The sequence below is a fragment of the Drosophila miranda genome, chromosome 4 (genome assembly GCF_003369915.1).
Source record: "Drosophila miranda strain MSH22 chromosome 4, D.miranda_PacBio2.1, whole genome shotgun sequence".
Classification (NCBI taxonomy): domain Eukaryota; kingdom Metazoa; phylum Arthropoda; class Insecta; order Diptera; family Drosophilidae; genus Drosophila; species Drosophila miranda.
In genome coordinates, this window is record NC_046677.1 from 28679986 (window position 1) to 28705527 (window position 25542).

Genomic DNA, 25542 nt, shown 5'->3' on the forward strand with positions numbered 1-25542 from the left:
AATAAAATATAAATTCACATGAAAATTGTATTATGGATTGTGCTGCAATGCCCAATTGATATGAAGAGTTTTCGAGCCCGGCCTTTGTCTTAAAAATTTTATAAAATAATGGAATAAAGTTACAGTTATAAAAATAAAACACTCGCATGGAAAATTGATTCTTTTATTGGATACAGTTATGTATTCCTTAAAACCCTCGAAGGAAAACCTCTTAAAACAGCAGTAAACTGAAAAGTGATGGCTGTGCTCTCTCTCGGGCCCTGCATGTGTTATACTGGGTCATTTCTGCCCTGGCTTTGAGCACTTAGTACACAGTTTTCGCAGACGAAGTGCAGCACTCCTTATCAACTAGTTTATCCATAAATAATGTGCAATTTCTGTCAGTGTGGCCCAGCTTCATCCTCTGCCCCTCAGTCATGGTAATCTCTTTTTTCCAATAAAACCTGTCGCGATCCATTAAAATATAATATCAACGTCTCACTCTCACTAGCTCTTAGCGGCTCTGCTCTGGAGTTTATTGCTAAAGAGACCGTAAGCTGCAGAGAGAGAGACGTATGCATGGACGAGTACCTGCTGCCGTCTGAGCCCCGTTTACATATAGTTATGGCGAAAAATAAGCCAAAATCCCCAAGAATAAATCCTTGGCTGAAGTTTGCCAAGCCATAGGTCAAGTGTAAAGTTAAACAAAAACGCTTAGCGCACACACAATGCGGGAGGGACAGAGACAGAGAGAGACAGGGAGAGAGAGAGAGAGAGGGGGAGAGGGAGAGTGAGAGCGGATTTATGCTGCGACATTGCCTTTTGTTCGCCTTCGCGTTGGCAACGCTGGGCCCCGTCTGCGGAAGGCAGGAAGGACAGAAAACGCACGGAATATTCACATTACACTGGAAGATGAAAAAATGAGACACCAAAGGAAGGAACAGCAGGAAGAAGACGAAAGACGGAAGATGGGAGATGGGAGACGAAGACGAAGAGGGACCCTCAAGTGCCAGCAATGGCCAAAACGATGTCAAGTCAGAAATGAAAAAAAAAAGAAACTAATTTCATAAGATGGTGTCAACTGCAACTTTTCCTACTCATAGGCAGCTCCCTCTCTCTCTCTCCCTCTCTCTATCTCTGTCTCTGTCGCTCGCCCTCTTGACCAGGCCTTCAGATGTCTGTCTCCCTCTTGACCAGGCCCTTCTCGTCCTCTTGGCAGTGTCTCCGTCTCTCTCGCTCGAGTGCTCTCTGAACTGCATTAAACGGCCAAGTAGGAGCTGATGATGGCCACTGCTGAGTGCTAAATGCAGTGGCAGATTAGCACAAACCCGAAAAAAATTAAAGTGTGGCATGCCACACACCATGTGCGCCCCTAATGAGCCTCTTGGGGCAAAGCGAAAACTCATAATCAGCACGAAAATTCACTCGAACGATCCGCCATGGAAACGTATCCCATCGTTCATATTGCCAAGGACTTTTTGCTTATTTCTATTATTATTATTTTTGAAAACACATTCCTCATAGGAATCGATAGCAGAAATCTTTGTTTTTGACAGAAATCATTAAATACTAACGAGTTTTCCGAGAACTCAACTCGAACTCGCACTCGAAGTACAGTCGGGCTTTTAAAGCCTTTGCCTTTCGTTATAGCAGAGAGGTTAACCATGAAATTACGAAGGATGAGACTTGCTTTGACAGAGAACTTTAATTTCGACTGATTTAATTACAGAACAGAGCTCTGTCCTGGTCAAATAATGGTCAAATTGATTCAATTACAAGCAAAAGAAGTGCAAATATCTGCCGTGTGCTCTCTTCCAATATTGAAATTTATTCCATTGTTGCCATTCAACCCCTATTGACCCCACACATACGCACAGGCAAACTCAAACAGAGTCAAAACAGTTAATTAAATCGAAAAAATGCCTTAATCAAAAGTTCTGTGCCTTTTTGCGTTACCACAAAGTCAGCAAAAAGAATTTGATTCAATAAACGTTGCGGCCCACACGATTAGGGATGTGTGCATCCCAAAATAATAATGAAGAATATCTGAGCCACTTGCCACAATGGTGATTTACATTAATCATGTACCAGTTGCTAGTCGAATGCCCCGGGCTGTCCTCCCCGGCGGACAGGTGAGGGTATTTATTTATTGGCGAGTGGATGGATGGGAATGGCATGTAAACCACAAATTAATTGGCTTGGTTAGACACCGCAACGGACCAGAAAGTTGCATAAAACTTTGCCGCCTCGATTGATTGATGTGGCCAGGCACTTTCCAGGTAATCAATGGCCAGGGATATGCCCTCGACTCCTGGACCAAGGCTAAAGGAGCTCCGGACTCCGGACTCCGGGCTCCAACTAACTTGAGAAACAAATTTGAAACGTCGCTAGATATTTATTTTTCCTTAAGGATTCATTTCGTTCCTTTCATTTTGCCTTCGCATGCAAAAATAATACAAGAAAAGATGAATTGAAATGTGATTTCCCATTGAGTGGGCAGCAAAAAAATTGAGAAAATATTTGTATATCCGCTTCAGAGATTTATTCCGGTCATAATTCATAGATTTATCCAAGAACTTTTCTAGTTTCCACTTTTATTAATTATCGAACATAACTATTTTTACTCTTTTTTTTTCTTTCTCTTTCTGTGAGGAAGTTTCTCGCAACTTTGTTTGCACCTCTTTCTCTTTGAGAGCTCCGACAGTTGTAGAATAAATTATAGGAAAACTCGTAGCGAAAATCATGAGCTGCATAAACTTAACTTTCCAATCATGAATCATTAAACTATCGCAACAACAACGTTTTTTGCCAAACATTTTGTATCAAACAAATTAAAACTTTTAGCCAAACTATTTAGATACAAATGCCAGCAGATGGCCGGCCAGTCGAAAGAAAAACGTAGGAATGGGCGACGGAGAAGTCCAGCAGAAAACTTGGGAAACACGTACTAAATGTTTTTTCTTAGGCCATAACTCAAATTGCTTGAAAAGCCTCAAAGTGTATGTATTTTTCAATTTGGAGCTAGAAGTGAAATATCCCTGCCTTAAGTCGTTGGAGCTTGTGCAAAGATATGGCTTTATGGATGAAATATGGGCGTAAGTAAGGTAAGGTCCTCTTTATTTAAATGTATAAAGTATATGCTTGACGGAGTAGATTATGGGCTAAAATATTGCCCAAATGTGTGGCATTATATAATATTTATATGATATATCAATTATCAAGGACTTATGTCAGAAAAAAGGACCATACAATACAAAAAAATTATGGAAAAAAGGAAAAGTTGAAGAAAGATTAAAAATTGTAGAAAAATTCAACTTTGGGTGGCTGTATCTTCAGGTATATCCACTCTATCCTATAACTAATTTCAGTCTCGTGGAAAGTACATTCAAAAGTTTTCATTTCGTTGCACAGTGTTAGGATGTAGGTCAAAAATCTTAAAGTCAAAGAAGTTAAAGTTAAGAAGGTAGAATCAGTAACCACATAACAAAGGAAATGGTACAAAATTCACTAAAAACTGAAACTAAACCATTTTTATACCCGATACACAATAAGACATCATACTTTTTAGTTTTGTTGTGAAAGTGGATGTTTGTAACAAACAGAAGGAAGCATTTCCGACCCCATGAAGTATATATATTCTTGATCAGCATCAATGGCCAAGTCGATGAAGCCATGTCTGTCTGTTCAACTATTCATGAGCGCCTAGATCTCATAGACTATAAGAGCTAGAGCAAGCAAACTTTGTATCCAGTTTCCTGTGATATCACACCGTTACAAGTGTATTTCCAAATTTCGATTACAATCTCTCTTACGCCTCTGAGACCGCTGTACCAGCACTATCGGGTGATGACACAGGACAGCAGCGGCCTCATTTGGGCAGTGCTTAAGGGACGCAGAAATTGAAGGAGTACCTCCCTCCCGAACATAATTCAAGTGCAAGCGAGACAGAGCCACACACACACACACAAATAGTCATAAGAAGACACAACAATTAGCGAAGGAGCGTGACACAGAAGACGCCGCAAAATCGTGCAGCTGATAAGAGCTTCAGCCACGCACAAGTGTCGCCTGCAGTGAAAGCAGGATAGAGCGAGCTTATTAAGGCGCTCTCTCTCCCTCACCACCCATCAAAGCAGTGCGAGTGGGAGGCGGAAAGTGGGGCTGAGGGTGGGGACGAGAGTGAGGATTAGCGGAATGCTCGTATCCCCAGCAAACAATTTGTGTGGGACAAATTGGACAGCAGCCGGCATGGCATGAAATGCCGTCTAATCAGATGTTATACCTTCGGTGGCCCATGGAACCCTTTTGTGGGGTTTAAAAAACGAGAAAAAACTACAGCAATTCCGAAGAAAATGTGTTAATAAAAGCACAAAGATGTCCATGGCAGCGAAAGAGGAAACGAAGGGCATGAAGATGAAGCGAGAGAGGAAGGCAAACAACGAGTTAGAAAATTGAAATGAATAGAGCGGAAGCGTGGCATAGAGATGGCATGGCCAAAACGAGTGGCTTAAAGTTCATTTACAAACTGAATCCGGTCAGAAGGACGCGTGGGGGGGGGGGGGGGGGGGGGGAAGATTGCGTCCATGCCCCAGACAGTCTGCCTCCCAAAGTGTTGTATGCCTGGGATTTTTCCTACTCTCATTGTACCCAAATTATCCGACTCTCTTCAGACTTCAGTCTGACCTTTGTGTCTCCCAGTCTGTCTGTCGCTGTCGCTGTCTCTGTCTCTGCCTCTCCCTTTTGCCCTGTCCCTTTGCCCCTTTCTCTGTTTGTTTATCGTCTGTCTCTGTCTGTTTATTTGTTTTCTCGTATTTGCTTGCATTTTGCATCATTTTTTGTGGGGTTTCTGGTCAATCTTTAAGCAAATTTATGTTGCATGCAGCAGACAACCGCAGGCGACCCTCCCAATGTCCTTGCGCCACAAAAACTGAAATGAGGCAAGAAGAAGTACGAGAGCTACAATGTCTGTTTGACTGACACACATGGAAGGCAGGTGGCAGGGTAGTGGCAGGCAGGCAGGCAGGCAGGCAGGGTGTTGCACGTTGTAGGATGCCCCGGGAGTGATGGCCAGCAGAGTGATGTGTGTGTATGTATGTGTGATGGGGGGAATCCTTGCAAACATTGCACTTTTGGGTTAAGCAAAAGCAAACGCAAGCAAAATTCTTTTTTTGGCCAACCACAAAAGTCTTCTTCTTTGCACACACACACACACACACACACACCGCTTTAGCCGTAAATAGGGGGAAAGAGGGGACACCATACGCAGACAGCCAAAAGCAATTTCATTTTTACAAAATACTCTTTTGAAGGGTACTTTGATCTTCCTGTAACTGAAAAAGAGGGAAACATTTTCGAGCTTATAAAGTATTTTGATTCCCAATCAGTAGCAAAAGATATAGTACTTAGCTTTTGGATCCACCATATCCAACAATATCCTTGGGAAATTCCCCAACACAGACAGTAGAGAGCCCCATACAGATCCCATAGTTTGATGAACCTTTATTTCACTTTATGTAAAGCTTAGATTCAGATAGGATACGAGCTGCCAATCCAAACAATCTTCGCCATTTGAAACTTAATCGGGCCGCGCGTTATGCAGCAGCGCCCCTCGGTCGGTTGGGCCCGCTGAACAGCCTTCTGCTGGTGTCAAATGGGTCACTTGATGGTGCAGTAATTGCATCGCCACTTGAAAGATGCAGTCATTGCATACCAACGTCCAAACATATAACTATCGTTTCCCAACTATCGTTAAGAAAAACCCTTTTTGTTTTTGAATATACATATAAAGTACAAATAATGAAGCAGAGGTACTCAAAGGTATTCAAAATCATATCATCATACTATTTTAATTTTTTAGATTATTTAAATCATATTCTTGCTATAGGACTCCATAATCAACTCCTAAAAAAGCCTCCACTTTCAGTTTCAAATGACAAATGTGACTGAAATTAGATAAGGTTTATTTTTTTGGTCTTGGAGCTACCTCAATCACTAAAAATCCTCCTACTCTCCGTGTCTCTCACGCGGTAAAATCCTCAATTATTACTTCAAGACGGGGGGTATTTATTGTACATAAAACTATTATATTTATAAGGTATATGTAAGTCCCTATGCAGCTGTCACAGGATGTGTGAATCTGTTAGGGTAGCCTTAGCTCTGGTACCCGCAGACACTGGTAGTAGTCTTTGGCATCTTGTTTGCCTTAAAATGTACGAAAAACGAAGACAAGACGATGAGAAGAGTGGGAGGGAGGAGGGAAAGGGCAAAGCAAAGCCTGCAGGCGGAAGGGTATAAAAAAGTGTAAGTCGGATGGAGAGGGAGAGTGGGTGGGTTGGGGGGGGGAGAAGGCAGTGTAAGAGCAGCAGGGGCACTGCTACTATAACGGTTTTTCAGTTGTACGCGTATTACATTTATTTTTATTTATATTAAGCGCAGTGCAAGAGCTAAAAATAAATATAAAAAAGTAACAGTAAAATGAAGCAATGGCGGAAGAGGAGGTGTGGAGGAGGAGGAGGTGGAAAACGCTCAGGCTCGGGCGGCAGCTGCACTTGTTTGTATGTGCAGTGCTCTTTATATCCTAAGAGGGAGAAAGGAATATGATATTGTGACTAAAAAGTAGACACAGTGAGAGAGAGGGAGGGGGGGGGGGGGGGGGGGGGGGGAAATCCCCGCTACCTCATAAAGGACATCCTCTAGGGGCCAACAGAGTTGTTGATTCTTAATCAGCATAACGAGATGACTCCACATAGAGATGGAGATAGGAATGGAGATAGAGATGCTATCATCTAGTTTTAGCATACTCGTAAGCATCCATCCTCGAGATAAACACTTTGGCTCGGGACTCGGTCTCCAAATTGAAAGAAATGCCATGGATAAAAGGCGAACAAAAATAAAAAGAAATTATGTGGTTTATGAGTTTGTTTGTATGTGGAATACATTAAACGAATGAATGGAATAAAATGGCTTTCGTTTTTGATGGCATTTTCCCTTATTACCGAAAGATTGTTAACCCCAGACGGGGTCAGCATTCGGGCCAGAGAATAGTTTTTAGTTGGACGCATTTCTAGGATACAATTCCTGCGTAAGATCTAGCAAAAACGATTGAAATTGTATTTTTTTTTTATGGTTTTCCAGTATTCCAATGTCACCCTATAAAAAGTAAAAGATGAGCGAAATCTATTCACAGACGACTGTCGTTTAGATGATTTTTAAGACCGTACTCCAAGCAGAAATATTTACGGTCTCATAAGCTTTTGTTCAATTCACAAGAAATTAAATTTTATTCTTTTTTAATCAAATCTACCTTTAGATTGCCAGATATTTATTTCCCAAGCAATTATATTTCAATATATGTATGTATGTTTTCATGCAAAAAATTCCTAAATGAAATTGCTGTACAGAAATATTCCCAATACATTTGCATATTGGATAACAGAAACAAGCTGAAAATAAAATGGAAATATACACAGAATTAAACTTCAATATAATCTCTAGAATAAATGGCATTCACTTGCCCTTAGGCCTCTGTCATTCTTGTTTTCGGTTTCGTAATCCGAAATATTATCAATCCTACTCAAACCTATCCCCAGTTTCTTTGCCTCCCCTCCCAACTTTCTCGCCCCAACCCAGAATATGACTTTGTTTCGCACACTAAAACCCCTGATAAATATCAAATCAACAACACTCTATACCAAATGCCTCCTTTGCCTCCTCTTCCTCCTCGTACCACCCACTTGGACATAATTTTTGTAACCTTTACTGCAAAAGAGTGTTTCCGTTTGCAGCATTTCCCCACCACACCACAAGCCCACCCCCCCACCCACCAGTGCCCGCAGACCCCACAAGCAAATAGTTTTGGCTTTTTCATATGTGTACGGCACGGGCTACATATGTTTTCATTCCTTATTTTCCTGGGCTTTTCGTGTTTTCCTTTTTTCTCCTCTTTTTTTCGTCTGCAATTTATTTTATTGCCGCAATGCAAAATGTTCATGTGTGTTTATGTTTGTGTCTGTATTTTCTTTGCCGTGTATCTGTGTGTGTGTGCAACATTTGTATTTAGCCTGTTTAGCAATGTGCCTTCTGGCTGTGGCCAAGGTGTATTCAGCATAAGGTGAGGCTCATCCAAAGAGTCCGCTTTCTTCCCCATGAAAATTACAGGACAGAGCTCTTGCCTTACCTCCTTTTGGATTTACCTTGACTGTGGCATGTTTGTTGGTGCCATGCCCCATGGTTGTTGGCTCCACAGAGACACTCACAGATACAAAATGCTGACACAAATGATGTGCTGTCTGTGCCTGGCCGGGCGCAATTAATGCGGCATCTGCTGCTGCTGCTGCTGTTGCACTCACACCTGAATCTGTGGAGGCATTGAGGCAAGCCGCATAACAACAACAAACGGCAGTTGGGAAAAAAAATGCAAATTATTATTATTCTTGTGCTTTTTTCACATCCGCTACGCGGGTATATTGTACTTTATGTGGAGCAAGGCAGGAGAAAGCCTTTCCCGACATAAGCTACCTCACATGTACTCGTCCATGCAGACGGGTTAATATAGCCAGCCATATGTGTGGGTTTCTAAACTTAGGAGACTAATAGGTCTACGGGAATCAAAGATGACCCAACCAGAGCCTTGCAAATGTGGAAAACGTTCCTCATAATCTTTCAAATACGATCTAACCAAGTTTTCCAAAGAACAAGGAAGTATTATTACTACAGAATCTACAATAACCGCATGTTGAATGTCGGATCATACAATATTTATAAAAGATTATAAATCCACTCAAAAACCTTTCTAATGTCAAACGAATACTAAGATCGTAGGTTCTATACACAGTCTCTGTCCCTTTAAGGCTTGCCATTTTCAGTCTCGACGATAAATCTTTACAAAAAGAGGGCATCCTTTGGTCTAAATCCGCAGCTATATGCTTTCATTTTTGTATTTCTTTGTTTTGCTTTCTTCTTATGCACTGCAGCTGATGTGAGAGTTTTTAATACTTGCACAACTAATTCCGTAGTTGGTGGTGGCACGGCTGCTGCCAAAAACTTTTGCGGTTGAATGACTTTTGTGGCACACACACACACACACACGAACACGCACACACGTGCTGATGCTGTGGGCCTTTTGTTTCTCTTAGCTGAATATTTATGCTACGGTTACAAGGTCCCCCCACATTAAGGCCACTCTCTCTCTCTCTCTCCCTGGGCGTCTTTGCGGCAGTTCCGCTTTCTTCAAGTCAAAGCCATCGCCGCCGCATACACAAAAAGCGTAAGGAGCGGAGGAGCCTCGAAATCGATGGCGGAAATGTGGCATTTTGGGCCTGAAAGGTTTTTCTTCGTTTGGTTAAAAGCTTTTGCCGGCACCCCCGCACCCCCAAAAACGTATCCCGTAAGTCAAACAAATCGTTTGCTAATTGGCTGTCATGTATTTTGGGGGGCCCCACTCCCCACTCTCCACATCCTTCTCTGTCGCTCAATACTCGTATGCTCCATGGATGATGACTGTCGAACAATTTAAACAACTGTATGGCCATGGCCGAAAGGGGTCCACCGGAGTGGAAAAACAGCCAACCAGTCAGCGATAGCGGGGCAGAGAGAGAGAGAGCTAATGCGAATAGCTAGAGATGGACATGAATCGGTGATTGATGCTTGATCCTAGATATAATCCTAGATATGGCTATATTTGAGTATAGCTTCCCTTCTGGATGGAGGCACCCTGCAACTTGGGTAACCCTGCCGTTCCGTGCCCCAAAGAGTCCTCTGGCCGCGTCCATCTCTAACTCATACACACTGCTGACGAGAGGAAGTTGCTTTGATTTCATTTCGCCTTTGATTCCGTTCAATGAAAATATTTTCCATCGATTGGGGGTTCTTCAGCAGGGAATTATATGTATATATAATTGGCTGGTGGAAACGTGCATAAACCGCACTCTTCCTCACAGTTAAGAAGCTTACACTCGCCCTCATCCTGCTCATTCGTTCCGCCAAAGTGAATGCAATGCTCATGCTAAGGTTCACAGTTCTTTTTATGCTCCATCCCCCCGCCATTGTCAAACAAAGGACACCACACTCTTCCGACCCAAAACCAAGCTCATCAAAAGGGAAATTGCAGTGAAACTTGTTTTAAATAATTTCCCCTAAAATAACACGAAACGAAAAAGCGAAAGAACCGCCGCAAAAAAAAATGCATAGTTCTGGGCTAAAATATTATTAAAAAATAAAAGAAAATCTCTGCTCAGGCGGGAGAGTGTGGTGTGAACAAAAAATCGCCATACAGACTGTAAAATTAACAAGCGCAAGAAAATGCAGCTAGAAATTGCAATTTAATTAATGAAATGCATCGCAGACGGGCAAAAATATGCATGGGCGGTGGGGCATCCGAAAGGGATGAAAAAGGGGGCTCACAGCGAATGCAAAATTGCCGCAAAATTGGTAGTTTTTTTTGGTGGGGGGGGGGGGGGGGGGGGGGAACAAAAAATAAAAGGAATAAGTGAAAATTGCACAGCAGCCGCCGCGGCCGCCACCACCAAAGGAGGAAAATTACTGAAAAACCAAATTAACCAAATTAGCAAGCTGTAAATTCAGTAGTGTTCCCCCCTCCGCGTACCCCTCGCTACCACAGCCCTGGCCAGAGTCGTGCCCAGCCCTGGCCAACAGCTGGAGTCTAAAGCAAATTAATAAAGTTTCACATTATTAGCGCAGTTTTTGCCGGGCTGCGTCGTCTTCTTCTCCGGCTGCCTCCTCCTCCTCCTCCTGCTGCTGCTGCCAGTTGTGTCTGACTCTACTCCATTCGGGTGCTCTGCCTTTTCTTTCCTCTACTTTCTTTATGAGCAAATTTAATTTTTTCTTGTAGTTTTAAGCAGGCCAAAAGTTTACACTGTATACCCTGGCATACTGTTGGTATAAGGTATAATGGTAGAGATAAAGGACCTTCACTACTTGCAAAAACTAGTTCCTAGCTCCGATTGGATTTTCAGCACTCTCCGTAGCAGTAACTCCTTTCGAGATCAAGAAAGAAGAACTAACTTCACAATGAACGTTCGTATTAAAGATGGCTCTAATGTGAGGTAGAAAACCTTCGAGTCCCTTTGAATATACGACTTCTAGCTTCTTTTCCTGCAGAATATATAAGAATCTGTTTACTTTGGAGCCGTGTCGGTCCAGGGTATGCCTCAGTGATGACTCCAATAACTAAATTTCTTTTCTCCCAAGACTAGAAAAGCTAGAGGAGAGGGAACAGCACCTCTGCCATGGCTTGTACACTCGGTAAGATATGTAGATCTTGTATAAAAATTATATCTACTCATAATTATAGGAGGAGCACAATCTTGTTGTTCTTCTGTAAAATTTAGGCTTTCATATTTCATAATATTTTATATATTTAAATGGATAGTAATTTTAAAATTATTAAGTGAAATACAAAACTTTGGATTTGCTGAATGTCATTGCAGGTGGCGATAACTTGCAGCTGTCCTGAACTGGGCCTTGTCAAGGGCTCTAGTAACTATATTTGTTCTGAGAATGACCAATATGCAGTAAGCCTTCTAAGTAAACAGACTGGAAAAGTTTCGGCTCATCAAGTAGAAGTTGTTAAACGTAAAATTCTAACACAAATGCTATCCGTGCTAACAAGCATGCAAATTTCAGTGCTGCCAATCACTTGAATTTGAGTGTTGGCTAGTGTCGAATTACCGTTACATGTAAACCAACATTTGCGGCCTTTCGGCAGTCATTAGGCAGTCATCACGCCAATCACATAAAGTGCGAAAGATAAGCACCTCTTAGTATGTATTGAATATACAAATATGGAGGCAATTAGAGTCTTGATTAAAAAGCTAATTAAACGATAATAGGACTTTGATTCTTGCCCTAACAAGCGCTGTTCAAACGTGTTTTTGGAACGTAATCGAATCTCTTTCAGATGATTTTCAGTAAAAATACAATACGTCTGACTAGCAGGTATCCCCTAGTCCGAGCCCCTAGTTTGTGCGTATTTGTGGGCTCCTTCTTTAAGTAAGTTGCCCAAGTGGAGCACTCTCCCTCTCCCGCTCTCTCTCTCTCTCTCTGTCTGAGTGTGTGTGTTCATTCAAATTATATGCACAACTTTGGCCGGCAACTTTTTGGGGCGACTCCACCGAGTTTCGCTTTAATTTATCGCCCTGCTTCTTTTGTAGTTGAATAATTTTTGCAGCACACATACATATGTATAGAGGGAAATGTACATATATGTGTATCTAAAAGTGTGTGCGTTTGTCAACCCTTGGAAGGAAGGAACTGCCAAAGGGCGGCGGCAAAAAATGGCTAAAATGAACAACACAACGCTATCCTGGTCACAGGAGCTGCACACGCAAACACTTTGGAATGTGTGGCGTGTCCTCCATCCAGAACCGCAGCCAGACAGGATGCTCGATTCGCAACGCGTCCTACACGCAATTGACCTAATTTCCCCCCTCTCCACTCCCCTCCCCGTGCTGTCCCCGCAAGTTGTTTCCTTCTCGTCGTCGCGGTAATGGTCGCCGTTTAGCTTTGGCTCTGGTTTGCCGCCAGGATGCGGCCGGGATGTACTGCAGGATGTGCAGCTTGCCGCCTCGCAGGATGCACTTTACCCAATATTGTATTTCCAGCTTATATTTTTCATTTTTCATTTTTCATTTTTCACATGTGCTTGTTACCGACAAAAAATTCATACCATCGCTGGAGAGCACACTCTCTGCCAAAAGCAAATCCCGTACCTCTATCTCTAGCGCTACCAAAAATAAATGCTTTACCTTTTACCTATACCGAAACTCCATCCATTTGCTTTGCCAAATACTCCTCATCCTTTGCCGAGAGCCTCCAAGCCCCCCAGCTTTACCAAAAATCCCATCCTAAAACAAACCCCCGGTAAAAGCAAAGTCCCCACCTGCCTGCATTTCTGGTTTGTTTAGCTTTTTATGCTTTCCATAATTAAGTTCATGTCGATGTGGCAAGTTTTTGACATATACTCGCACGAGTATGCATGTTAGTAAATACAACTTTTGGCTGCTGGAAATGTTGTACATTGCTCGAAAATTAATTATACGGCATCACCCACACCCCCACACACCCCCACACACCCCCACACACACTCTCCGGTTTGTTCCGAGTTGAAAGAATGTTTCTAGAATGTGTTAATTAGGTGCATTGCCTGGCTGGATGTTGCAGCTCCTCAAAATTAACAGCATACGAGTACGAGTACGAGGATGGGATGGGATGGGCTTTCCTGATGAAGTGCTGCTGCTGCTGGGAAGTGAACCTTGAACTAGAGCAGAAAGTGGTGCAAGGTCGGGCACGGATAAGTGGCAGAAAAAGTCAAATATCAACTAAGGGGAGGATGAAAACGGAAACTATAAATTGAACATAATCCAGCATAAGAACCACTCAAATTTGAAGCAATTACCGAAACCTAATAGGGAGCCAAAAACTATAGCCAGAACTTAAATTTAAGTAGAAATATAAACGCACCGATAACCTCCGTCGAACATTAAACCAAAATGGAAACCGAACTGAACCGAAACTGAAACTGAATTAATGTTCTAATCAAGTTTAACAACTTGTCCCATTATCCCCCCACCCCACGCCCGGCTTTGGCCCTGTCGACTTTATGAGAAATGTGCAGAGACCCGCATAACTGGAGCATTTTATATTGATTTATAAATTTCGCAAATTCCGCACGAATCAGCAGCAAACACGAACGAACTTCTTATGAGCCAACTTTTATGCTCTCGCACATAATTTTCAGCCTACAACTAACTATCTAAGAACGCTTGGAGCACTGGCCAGACCCCACCCTCCCAAGGCCGCTCTAATTGCATTTAATTAGCTGTTCGTCCTCTGCGTCTCTCACTTGCAAAGTTGGCCCCATTTCCCTGGGTCTGGGCCTGAGCCTGAGCCACGTCCCCATTGTTGGTGTCCCCGTGAGAGAGGAGAGTCTTCTTCCATCCCCGAAGAAGACGGCGACGACGACGAAAAGTTGACCGACATAAATTTCATTAATTAGTTGAAAATTGTGCCCCGGCACTTTGTGAGAGCAACAATTTTTGAAGATTTGCTAATGCTAATGCCACTTGGCCGTTTGCTCCGGACCTCTTAGGTCATTAACCAAATGTGTTTATGGTTGCGTGATATGAGGGCCTGGCCGGCCTATAGTCCTGCCCGAATAATGAGCACTTATTGAGGAAATTTATCCGAAACAAGATCAACCACAGTTTTGCGGTCAAATATGAAAAGTCCTGTGCTGTAAATCCTACTTCTACGCTTCTACGCTGTGGCCACAAGTTTAACCCAGTTGCAACCAATATTTGATGCCGGTCCAAGTTGCCTCGACCTCGAGACCCTTTGCTGTGGCTGCCGCCTGCCACCCGGACTGGGAAACAGGGTGGGCAGGCTCAAGTTGCAGGCGAAACTTGGCCAACTTTAAGCAGGCATCATCTTTAAGCCCTCTCCCCAGACAGGCGCTGTGGCTGCGATAAACAAACAAACTTGTCTAATATTCCACTTTCCGTCCGTGGCATCCTACTTTATTTCTCTTTTCCCACTTTCCTCAAGGATATACCGGATATATAGCAAATTTCGAAGGAAACTCTGTAACGGCGATTGACAAATTCGGGGCGACGAGCGACGAGCAACTGGAGGATTGCCGAATGGGGGATAAATCAATTGAAAAATATTAATGAATTATTTATGAGCTAAGACAGGACCAGGGCCAGGACCAGGAGGACCAGCCAGGGACTGGGAGAGCTTCTCAAATAAAAGAAGAACAAAAAAAGCAAATACCGAAAAAAGAACCAATGGGGAATACCCCCCAAGCCGCAAGAGGAAATAACCACAGAGAGAAAAAATAAAGAAGGAAAAGCTATAGCCAAAGCCAAAGCCAAAGCCAGAGCCCAAAAAGAAATAACTGTAGAAAAATTACGCTAGAGACTAATAAAACAAGATTATTGCGGTATAACCGCAGACAGTTGGTGGTAAAAGGGGGGATTTTCCAAAGAGTCAGAGGGTTTGTGCGGTTGGGTGGTTCGGGGGATTCGGGGGATTCGGAGGTACGGGGGAAGCCCCGAGCTAGACAATGAGCCAGCCATAAATCAGTGGAACGCAGAGCGAGCCCAGACAGAGGGAAACTGCATACAGTTTTTGGGGGCAAAGGACCGAATGGAAAATGTGGGAAACGGTTCGGGGCCGACTTCATCCCAAAGCCGACTCGCACGCATTTAAGCAGTTTCCCAATCACGATGATGATGTAGAAGATAATTACGCCAATATGGCCAGAACTATCCAGCTGGAAGCGTAGACAGACAGACAGACACCCGACAGACAGCCATGGCGGCTGTCGGATGGAGAGGAACAATGTGGATCTCTCTCTCCCTCTCTCTATCTGGCAGCAGGACAGGAAAATGTCCGTGTAAATATTAAATATTGACCAGCTCGGAATGGTAGAGCTGCAGGAGATGCATTCCGCATCGACAACTGGAATTCAATTTCGTTTGACACGTTCACGCAAATGCAGAGGGGCTTCCGCCAGAGCTAAAGCCAATCACTTCGAATCACTCAGGTAGACAGAGGGAGTGGGTATAGAGAGAGCGACAGCAGAAGATAGATGCGGAGAGAGAATTGACAAATATTGTCCGACCATAAATTGTGTGAAATTCCGAATAATTTCCCCAAATGTTCGACTCAAATTGAGAGGTTATCTGTGCCAGCAATGCATTCGGGCTAACTTAAAAATTCAAAATTAATTTCATAATTTTCAATAATACATTTTAATGAATATTCAATTGAATTCTATAATTTCATATTGAAAAGATTACAAGTGCTTTAAGCGGCTCTCAAGCGGCACACTTATTGGAATAGAACAAAGTCTGTGCCACTCGACATAAAATAAAGTGCAAATATTATTAATACTCGCTGGCATCAATAGAAGAGTCAATAATTCAATGGAAGAGACAATCATTTAACAGAAAAGTCAATAATTTAATAAAAGAGTCAATAACGTCATTTTCCTCTGGCCGTTTGTCCATCAACTGCTGGCGACCCGCCCCGTGCTGAAAATTAGCTTGAAGTGGCAGCCATTGAAGTGAAATTTTTGTACAAAACTAGATGGAAAAATTAAATCATTAAACATTAAACATTAAACTAGCGTTCTTCACTACCTATTGCATTGAATTTGTGAGATATACATATGGATTCTGAGACTTTTTGATGCTGATATATGTGTGCATCGTGGGTCAAAGTCACTAAGATTCCCTTACTACAATATTCGTAAAATACAGCAACAGACAGGCCATCAATGAAAGCCAAATGGGAAAAACTTTTCCATTTTATAAGATATAAAAAGAAAGTCACAGATATAAATGCAATATACTTCGATTGATTCAACTTTGATATGTGAATGTTGGTTTGAATATATGAAGGAATATATATGAGGACTTTTTGATTAGTTTTTAACATATTTTGTACACTCTTATACACTCGTATGTGACGTGTTTCATGTATATTATTGATTAATGCTTGCTTCACTTAATTCTTAAGGACAACTATCAAAATCAATTCTCTCCATCAACAACTCTTATAATCACTATTTTTTTTAAAAATTACTAGAATTATATTATATCATAAAATACATATACCAATTTATATAAGAACTACTTTGCAATATTCTAATAAGTATTAAAGTGTTTCAAATCATATAAACGGCAAAAAAATGTGATGATTGTGCAATATTTCATCAAAATAGACACATGTACATATTAAAACTCTGTTTAATAAATATTCCCCTCAAACTATAAATATTCTATGCGTACTAATGAAAAATGTGAAATATTAATGAAACACTTGGCTCAACAATTAATTATCTTAAAATGTTTGTACAATGTATGCTACGCTTTAAATGGTCCATATATCAAATAGAACGGTTCCCATTGTGCATCGAACTGCATCCGCATAAATAGAAAACAAAACCCCCATCACTCGTCAGGGTATTTTTATGCAGAAAATTAATTATTAACAAATTGTTGAGGGGAACAAATGAATTGCTGGTGTTTTGGATGTTGCTGCTGCTGCTGCTGCTGCTCTTGATGTTAATATTGCTGCTGGTGCTGCTGGTGTTGCCCGTTGTGTGCAATTTGTGCATAATACATTAAATGCAATTTGAACTATTAAAAGCATACTTTCAGCGCCATTCGCATGGCGAACATAAAGGACGGACGACGTCCATTTTAGCTATTTTCCACGCACGTTAACATAATTTGCATTGCTGTGAAATATTCCGGAAACAGCTAAAGTATGCAATACAAAATGTTGCCCCCACTTTTTCCACGCTCTTTTTGCTCTGTGATAAAACAAAAAGCGAACGATTTTGAGTACAAAACTTTGGATACCCTGCAGATCTATTGTAGTGGTCAGTATGCAATACTTATGTATGTAAAGGTTAGGCGGGATGTATCAATAAAATAGGGAAAATCTTTAGGGAATTTGTGGACATAAATAGCTATATTCAAAGTACCTTTTCTACAGGGTATCAAAAAGGTTCAAGTAGGAGAGTAGGAGAGCGATTGAATGGGTGACTGGTTGACTGGTTGACTGGTTGAGTGAGTGAAAGAGCAAGAGCACTTACCGTTATAGAATGGCCAGAGTAGCTGTTTCTGTTGCTGTTGCTGTTCCTGTTGTTCCTGTTGCTCTTGCTCCTGCTCCTGCTGGCCCTGTTGTAGTTGTTGCTGCATTATGCCAACAACTAACGCCATTATTATAATAACTGTACGTGTTGTTCTTGCTGCGGCGGCTCTCCTCTTGGTGCCTGGTGCTTGCGCTCCCACTTCCACTGCTGCTCCTACGGGTATCTCAGCTCTTTCTGTTGTTCTCTTCCCGGTCTCTCCTGCTTCTACTCCTGCTGTTCTCGCTGTTGCTCCCTCTGCTGCTCTTGCTGCGACGTCGACGCCCGCAGCTTGGCCTGGGTTACGCTCGGCCTGGACGTCGACGTCGTCGTCGTCGTCGGCGCCGCTGCGACGCAAAAATTCGCATAAATTTATATTGCAAATTTGTTTCCTTTCTCGTTGCTGGTGTTCCCGGTGTTCCTGGCGCTGCTCCCGTTGTTTAACAATAACTATTGCCGCAGGCATCCAGCGAGATTTAATAGTTTTTGCCTGTCGTTGAGTTTTATTCGCCAGTTTTCAGATGATTTTCCCTGCTGCTGCATTTAAGTGCTGCCGCTGCTATTGCTGTTCGCGTCGCTGCCACTGCTGTTTGTTTTGCTGCTGCTAATGTTGCTGCTGCCGCAGTCGTTGGCGACTTTAGCAGCATAATGTGCCATTTGTTTGGTTTAGTTTGTTTGGTTTTCGGCCTTGTTCCCGTTTTCACTTTCACTTAAATTCTTTCAATAGATCCAATAGGTTCTTCCGCACAGCTACATATGTATGTTCAGTTCAATTCACGATGCTTAAAGCTGGAGAAATCAAAGATACACTGATAAAAAAAAGCGAATATCTAGGGGGTAATTCGATTCTAGGGTTTTCATTTCTTATAAGAGGGAAATGGAGTGATGGTAAGCCACTAAATGTTTTGGTATTCCTTTACAATTACAATGGAAAAGTCCCTATCTGATTATCAGAAATCCCTCGGTGTGCCTTCGAATCGAAAGCCAAAACCAGAACAAGGACGATTGTTTAGTTTTCTGGCTTCTGGTCTTAATGTTGTGCTTAGCTTTGCTTCGGCTTTTGCCTTTACGTAATTGTGCTTTTTGAGCCGACAAAGAAATATTTTAGCCCTGGCCCCATAGCAACCACTAAAGACTGTTGCTGTAAGCAATACTCGTACTCAGAGTTGTTGTAGTTATTATGACCTATAATGGCTGTGCTGCCATTTTTATGTAACAGTTCACTTAAACTTTATCTCTTGCCAGTTACCTGCACAGAGGCAAAAATGCATTAAGCTATCGCCTCCGGGTGTGGAATGGCCTATACCCCACAGCAACATTGCTGATGACTTCGGGAGAAAAGTGAAGAAAATTGTTTTGAAAGAATGAGGACTTAAAGAGGGACACTGTAGGAGGGCGCTGTAGCCATGGCAAGCATATACATAGATACAACTGGAAAACGTCTTATTTACGAGACTGAGTTTCCACGGAGAGCATTCTCCTTTTGTAGAAAATTGAAAATGAGTCCGCCGCAAGCATTAGATCTAGCCTGAAGTATCCTAAAGTAAGAATTACCATAATATGCTTTACTCACTGCTGGATGCGGCTTTGCAGTCGCCGCGGGGCATTTGTTGCTGTTGTCCTTGTCCCTGCAGCAACATTTCTAATAAAAGCTACGAAAACAACCAAATCTGTCAGAGATTAAAGCTTTACAAAGTTCACGCTCCGGCTTTATCCATGGCATACTAATTCCCAGTCTAATATGCTTTCTATCCCTGCGGGGTATGGCTTAGTTCCTGGTCGGGCTGCTGCTGTCGTTGCCTTTGCCTGTTGCTGCTGTTGCATCAACACTTTTGCTTTCGCCTGGCACTGAATGCCAAAGTTTCAACCTTTCAGTTTTGCTATTTTAGCAGCCACTTTCCCTGCACTTCAGTCTCTCTTCTGCTAGTCCAACATACCGCTCATCTCCCCACTTCGACAGCCCTGGCTGAGAGTCCATTTCTTTGTTTGTCTCTCTTTCTTAGTTTCCTTTTGGCCGTCAGTTTACGTAGCTATTTCCCTTGTACAGCCCTCCCGCCTGCAGGCGGCCATCCTGGCCATTTGCTGTTAGTCTAATTTAATTGCATTCGTGGCTCGTTCTGTTGCTCATTGTTGCCACGTTACGTATACGCCGGGTGGACCCATAGTTGTGGGAGACAACGGAGAGAGCTTTCGAGTGAGATTCCATTGGGGTGTGCACTTTTTTTGCGCCCTGACCTGCCCTTTGTCCTTGTTATGCATTGTTTTGTTATCCCCTTAATCCTTATCAGTTGCAATTCCAGTGAAACAGAATAAACAACAACAAAAAAACCAAAACCAAAGAAAAAGAAAAAAAAATAACAGGAAAAAAAAGCGCAACAAACAAACAAAATTGAAAAGCTATCTGAGTCTACCGAAGCTTTTGATACCCTGGCTTAAGCCTCGTTCCTTCAGAATCCTTGAAGAATATAATAAGATTTAATTTTGCTTATTAAAGATATTTTTCAATCAGGTTTTTGCCCATGAATGAATGATTTCCAAAGGCAATAAAATCAGCCAGATATCTGTATAATTTAGAAACTATTTCGCGTACAAAAAGTGACTAAAATAAATCTCTCTTCGCTGATAAAAAGTACTTTATAGAGAGGTGCCTATTAATCGCACTACCCTCTTCAAGGGTATTAAAGTCAGACATACTCGTAGTAGTAGTAGTATAGTTATTTTTCGCTGACCCTATTTTGGTGGGCCACTTTTACTTTTAGTTTTATTCGCAACAGCAACAGCCAGGTGAATGATTTATCGAATGGTGGCGGTCTGTGGTCCAGGCTCCCTCTACTAGCGCTCTCTCGTTCGCTCTTTAAACAAACTGTTGTAATTAATGATACAGAAAATGAAATTCAACACACTCGGAAAAACTTTGCCATAGATTTATTGCCTTGCACTTGAACCGAGCAATAAATAAATGGTGGGTGAAAATGGCTCTGAGGCTCCTGCTCCTGATTAGCCGAGAGCGTGTTGGTTTTCCTTCAGGTAATTGTAATTGCTGTGGCGTGGGCTTTTCCAATTGAATTGTTGGTTTAAGTACTTACTATTAAGGAGTTGAGATGGGGATAGTCCTAAATCTTAACAAAAGGCAAAAGATATCAGGCAAGAAAAGGAGAAGGGAGTTACTTAATTCTCTCTCTGAACTCCTCCCAAATAGGAACATTAATCAAGCGATATTAAAACCTAAAAAAAGTCCCCCAGAAATGCCTGATGTCAAATATTGTAACGAAATATTAATTGTAAGAACTATCATTAATTATAAAACTAAATTGACATGATATGCGAAAAGTTCTTATCTCCAGTGATACCCTATAAAAAGGGCAAAAGAACCCGCTCAAAGTGAAAAGGCATTCAAAAGACTGTGAAATGTGCCTCAAAAGGATGACAACTTTTTTTTGGTTGCACAAAGTTCATGAAATTGCTTGGAAAAAAGAGTTAAGTAAAAGAGAAAAGCAGAGAACAGAGAGCACAGCGCACAGACAAGAACGAAGAATAAAATACACAAAACTCAAAAGAGATAATGGAAAGTTTTTTTGAATAAAGACCTGAAGCTTAACCCTGAACTATACGTCAATTAAAACATAGCTTTAGTAAAAAAAGAGTTTACTTGGTAGTCGTTATCGTTATCCTCTCTTTAACATATCATCACAAGATTTATTAAGCTTTTAAGGGCTTCTATATTTATAGGGAAACATCCAATAATTATGGAAACTTTGGCAAAAACACAATTAAAACTTGTTGGCTGAGAAAAGTTGTTAAAAGTGCAATATTTTGAATGAGGAACAGCAAAAAGTGCACAAGGAAATAAAAAAGGAAAGTTCAATGATAGTTTCCAAATAAAATATGATTCTTTGCCATCTAATACAAAAATCTACACAAACACCAAGTACGATGCTAAAGTATTTCTTTGATTTGATTTTCTTCAACAAGCAGTGAAAACTTTACTCTACATAAACTATTCTGAGGCCAGGAGAACTTAATTTTTCGCAGGATTCCCACTGCTTTTATATTCTATGGACAAGCCCCAGGGAGTCAGTCAATAAAATTCCTTTTAATAATGAAGAAAGAAGCACAAGCACCTGTTCAGGCAGTCATAAAATGGCGCTCCAAAACCGAAACGAATGGGGCTAGATATAAATTACAACCTTTTTGTGGAACACAGTTTATGAAATTGAATTGTTTGGCAGAAGGAGTTGGAAAGAAGCCCCTACCATTCGAAAGTGAACCTTTAACCGAAGAATAAATATAGTCGCAGATGGGAACACTTCAGTCTCCCATTTGGAAAAGGTATGCAGACCACTGCCAAAAATAAAACTTACTTTAATCAAGCGGCTCCTCCCATGGGGAATCCCTCCCGAAAGTCAATCAATAAAATTCCCTTTAATAAAGCCCGGAAAAAAATACCTGCCCAGGTAGTCGTAAAAAAGCGTTCCAAAAACGATATGAAATATCGTATGCTTCATAAAGATTAAAACCAGCTTCTTTTTCATGTGTGCGTGTTCGTGTGCGTCTTGTCCCCGTGGCAGATGCAGTAGGAATTTGCCACAAGCACATACACAGAATAAGAGAGCGGCATTGCCGTGCTCGTCCTGCCAACATTTTATTATCCTTGGATGCCGGCACAGACCACAAAGTGTGCGGGCAACAGCTTGGGGGACGCCTTTTGCCGGATACCTATGAGGCAGCACCAGCCTCGACTTCCAAGTCGGAGTCGGGAGGGAGGGAGGCAGTCTATGGCTAAGCGGATTTTGCAGAGATCGAGGCGGAGTCTGAAGGGAGCCAAGAACCCAGCAACCAGCAGCCAGCACCCAGCACCGAGCACCCAGGACACAGACTGTCTGTCAATAAGCCTTATTCTACAAGATTTCATCTCTCATACCCGTATGAGAATAAATGTGTGGTATGTATATGTCCCTGTCCGCCTTGGCTGATGCTGATGGCGATGGTGAGGTTGCGTGTACTTTTGTGCTTGCCAAAGCTTTTCACAGGCGCGTGTTTATGAATTATTAGCATAAACAATCACACAGATACTCCCAGGCACTCACAGACACCCACAGACACCCACAGACAGGCGACGAGCATGGGCGAGAGGGCACTGTGCAAATTCTGATTAAATGTAATGCGCTCAAAGCGCATTCAAAGTTTCGATTGAATTATTAATGGGCCGGGCGCCCATCTGGGGCTGGCCACGGCCGGGTCATTAGCCAGAATGTAGCCAAAAACTGGCCACCAACAATTATGTCCATTATTCAGTATCATATCCACACGCCTGGGTGTCCAGAGTGCACTAAGCTTTCAATGGGATTAGCCATACTTAGCCATACCATGCGTACATGTATGGTGTGTTCACACTCCATTAGAGATCGAAGTAAGGGGGAAATTCATGCAACATTTGGGCGCTTAAATTCTTGTGCTTAAATTTTCGGTGCGGTTTTTCTTAGCCCTTGAGGAACTTTTACCCTTGAGGGCAGATGGAGCATCAACGAAAAAAAGCATTTCCCTTTTACATTATTTATTCGACCCTTGACAGCCTTTTCATATATATTTCATACTTCCTTTTTTACATTTTCTTCGTGTTGAAGCATTTTAATTTTCAACGAGAAAAGTTCCCTCTAAAAAGGAAGAGGCCAGAAGAGGCTTGGGCTGATGGGCTGACGCTGGCGCTGACCTTCGAAGAGAGCTTTGTGTCAGCGGCAAGTTTGATTGATTGGTGGCAGGACAAGGACCAGGGCCCAGAGAAAGCAACCAGCAACCAGCAAGCGCCCAAAAGTCAGGTGAATAGTCAGGTGTCAATCGTAAGCCGCTTCGAAGGGTCCCACGGAAAACAAAAGCGGAATAAAGGCTTCTCCCGTGACATTTTCAAGATGTATGGCCTTGTAAATGAGATTGTTGGCGGGCTGCTACCGGTATTCCCTGCCATTTTTAATTGGCTTATAAGTCAAGAGCCGTAAAATGGAATTATTGCCAGGCGGCATGGCGGCATGGCGGGCGACAGGCAAACAATTCGTTGTTTGGGTAATTGCCAAACTGTGTTTAAAAATGCTTAAATATTGTTTGCCTAATTAAACCAGAGATTTCATGAAAAGTACATCAGAAAAGAGTTCGTGGAACTCGTGGGAAGAGTATTTTTAAGCTTGTTTCACGGGAAGCTCTGAAGGGTTCTTTTTTAATTTCATTGACATATTTCAGATTGTTGAAAAGTCTTTTACTTATTTTCTTTTTATTCCGGAATTTTTTCCCGGGAAAAATTTAATTAGGATTTGAGTGTTTGAGTGACTCGAAAGTATTTCGAATTTCATTTAAAATTGAAGAATATTTTTAGCCACATGTAAAGGAATGTGAAATAATGAATATGCTGGAGCATTTCAGGTCTTCAGGTGTTTGATTTAGAAAGGGCTTCAAAGAGACGGCTTAAATACTGCCTTTAACCAACATTTAATTGAAGCCTTTCCAGAACAGAGAACAACTTTCAAAGGCCTGTTCTTTCATGGGCATATTCCAAGTCGTTGAATAGTCGAAACACTTTTTTCCCAGCTTACTCGCAAAAGTGTCCTATGCAAAATTTAATTATGCTTCACTTTGAGCCTGAAAGTGTTTGAAACCAACATTTGCGGTGCTCAAACACAGTCTGTTCTGCAACTACAGTTTGGTGTAGTACTTTGCCAGCAAGCTAATCCATGGTCTAGAACAGAGTCTCCCCTCGACTAACCGCTCTGCAAACCAAACAAACCGGAACCAAAGCCGAGCCAAACACTTTTCTGCACTTGTTTACGGCCCAAAGCGGCGGCATTAAAGCCATCAACGTGAAGCTCCATTGCATGTTTGGGCCACATTCTGGCCTAGGTCTAGAACACACACACACATACACACACACGTATGGAATGGGGCAAAGTAAATTGCTTGACGATTTTCGCGTCATTTTTCTGGCCTCCGCTGGGGCATAACCCCAGCTCTTTCAGGATCCCCGCCACCGCGCGCTGTCTGCACGGTTGGCTGGGCATAAATCACACGAAAGTAGGAATAAATGTTCAATGTTTGTTTGAATGGGGATTTACCACATTCGGTTGCATGCCCCTCGTAATTCTAGGGCCCATAGCCAGCCAGGGATGGCTGTTTGGCCAGAGGAAAGGCGAGCAGGGGAGAGGTGTTGTTTGTGATTGGGGATCGGTCCCAGAAATCGACAGTTTATTTATTCATTTTGACAGTTTTATGTACACGCACGAGTGAATCGCCGATTAGGGTGCTTAATTTCATGGTTAATCCGCTACAAATGTCATCTGTCAATGCGATATATGTACAAACAATATACAATAGATTATTGTAAGCCCACACCACACACTCCACCATTCTCACACCCCCCCCAGTCAAGTACTATAAGCCTCTAATTGCAGTTGCATGTCTGTTCTGCTGTGTTGTGTCGTGTTGTATCTTAAATATGCAGAAATCCAGGCGTAAATTTGTCAATTGACAATTGGAATTGGTATTCTATGCGGCTGACATTTGACACAGTTTGTTATTGTTGTATGTTTGTTGATTGACAATGACAGCGGCGCCAGTTGATGATTGAAGAATGAGAAGGGAAAGGGGTAGGGGAAGGGGTAGGGGTAGGGGCAGGGCGAGTGTTGTTGGCCATGTTTGTGGCACCCTTACACCGCACCCCGCACACGCACTCGTGCACACAGATACACAACGATACACAACGGGCACTGAACGAACACTGGGAGACACAATTGATGACAATCGACATTGTTCATGAATATTTAAATTCCTATTGTTGTTTAGGCTGCGGTTGGTTTCCCGCACTGCGTAAACCCTTTTCTCTTATTGCCAAAAACTGCTCCTCCGCCGCCGCAGCTACC

The 25542-nt window shown here is 42.2% G+C and overlaps 1 protein-coding gene across 3 annotated transcripts in view; it reads right to left on the minus strand.

Annotated features, from left to right (window-relative positions):
• The window catches only part of LOC108164087, a 59935-nt gene that overhangs the window by 34197 nt on the left and 196 nt on the right, over positions 1-25542 (minus strand). For 2 of the 3 annotated variants that reach the window (XM_017299675.2, XM_017299676.2), the window contains exon 2: positions 17606-18430. In XM_017299675.2, the coding sequence (XP_017155164.1) occupies positions 17606-18107 (502 nt within the window). In that variant the 5' untranslated portion in view covers positions 18108-18430. Of the gene's footprint in view, positions 1-17605; positions 18431-25333; positions 25482-25542 lie in introns of those variants that run through there. The other variant, XM_017299677.2, reaches the window with a different exon arrangement.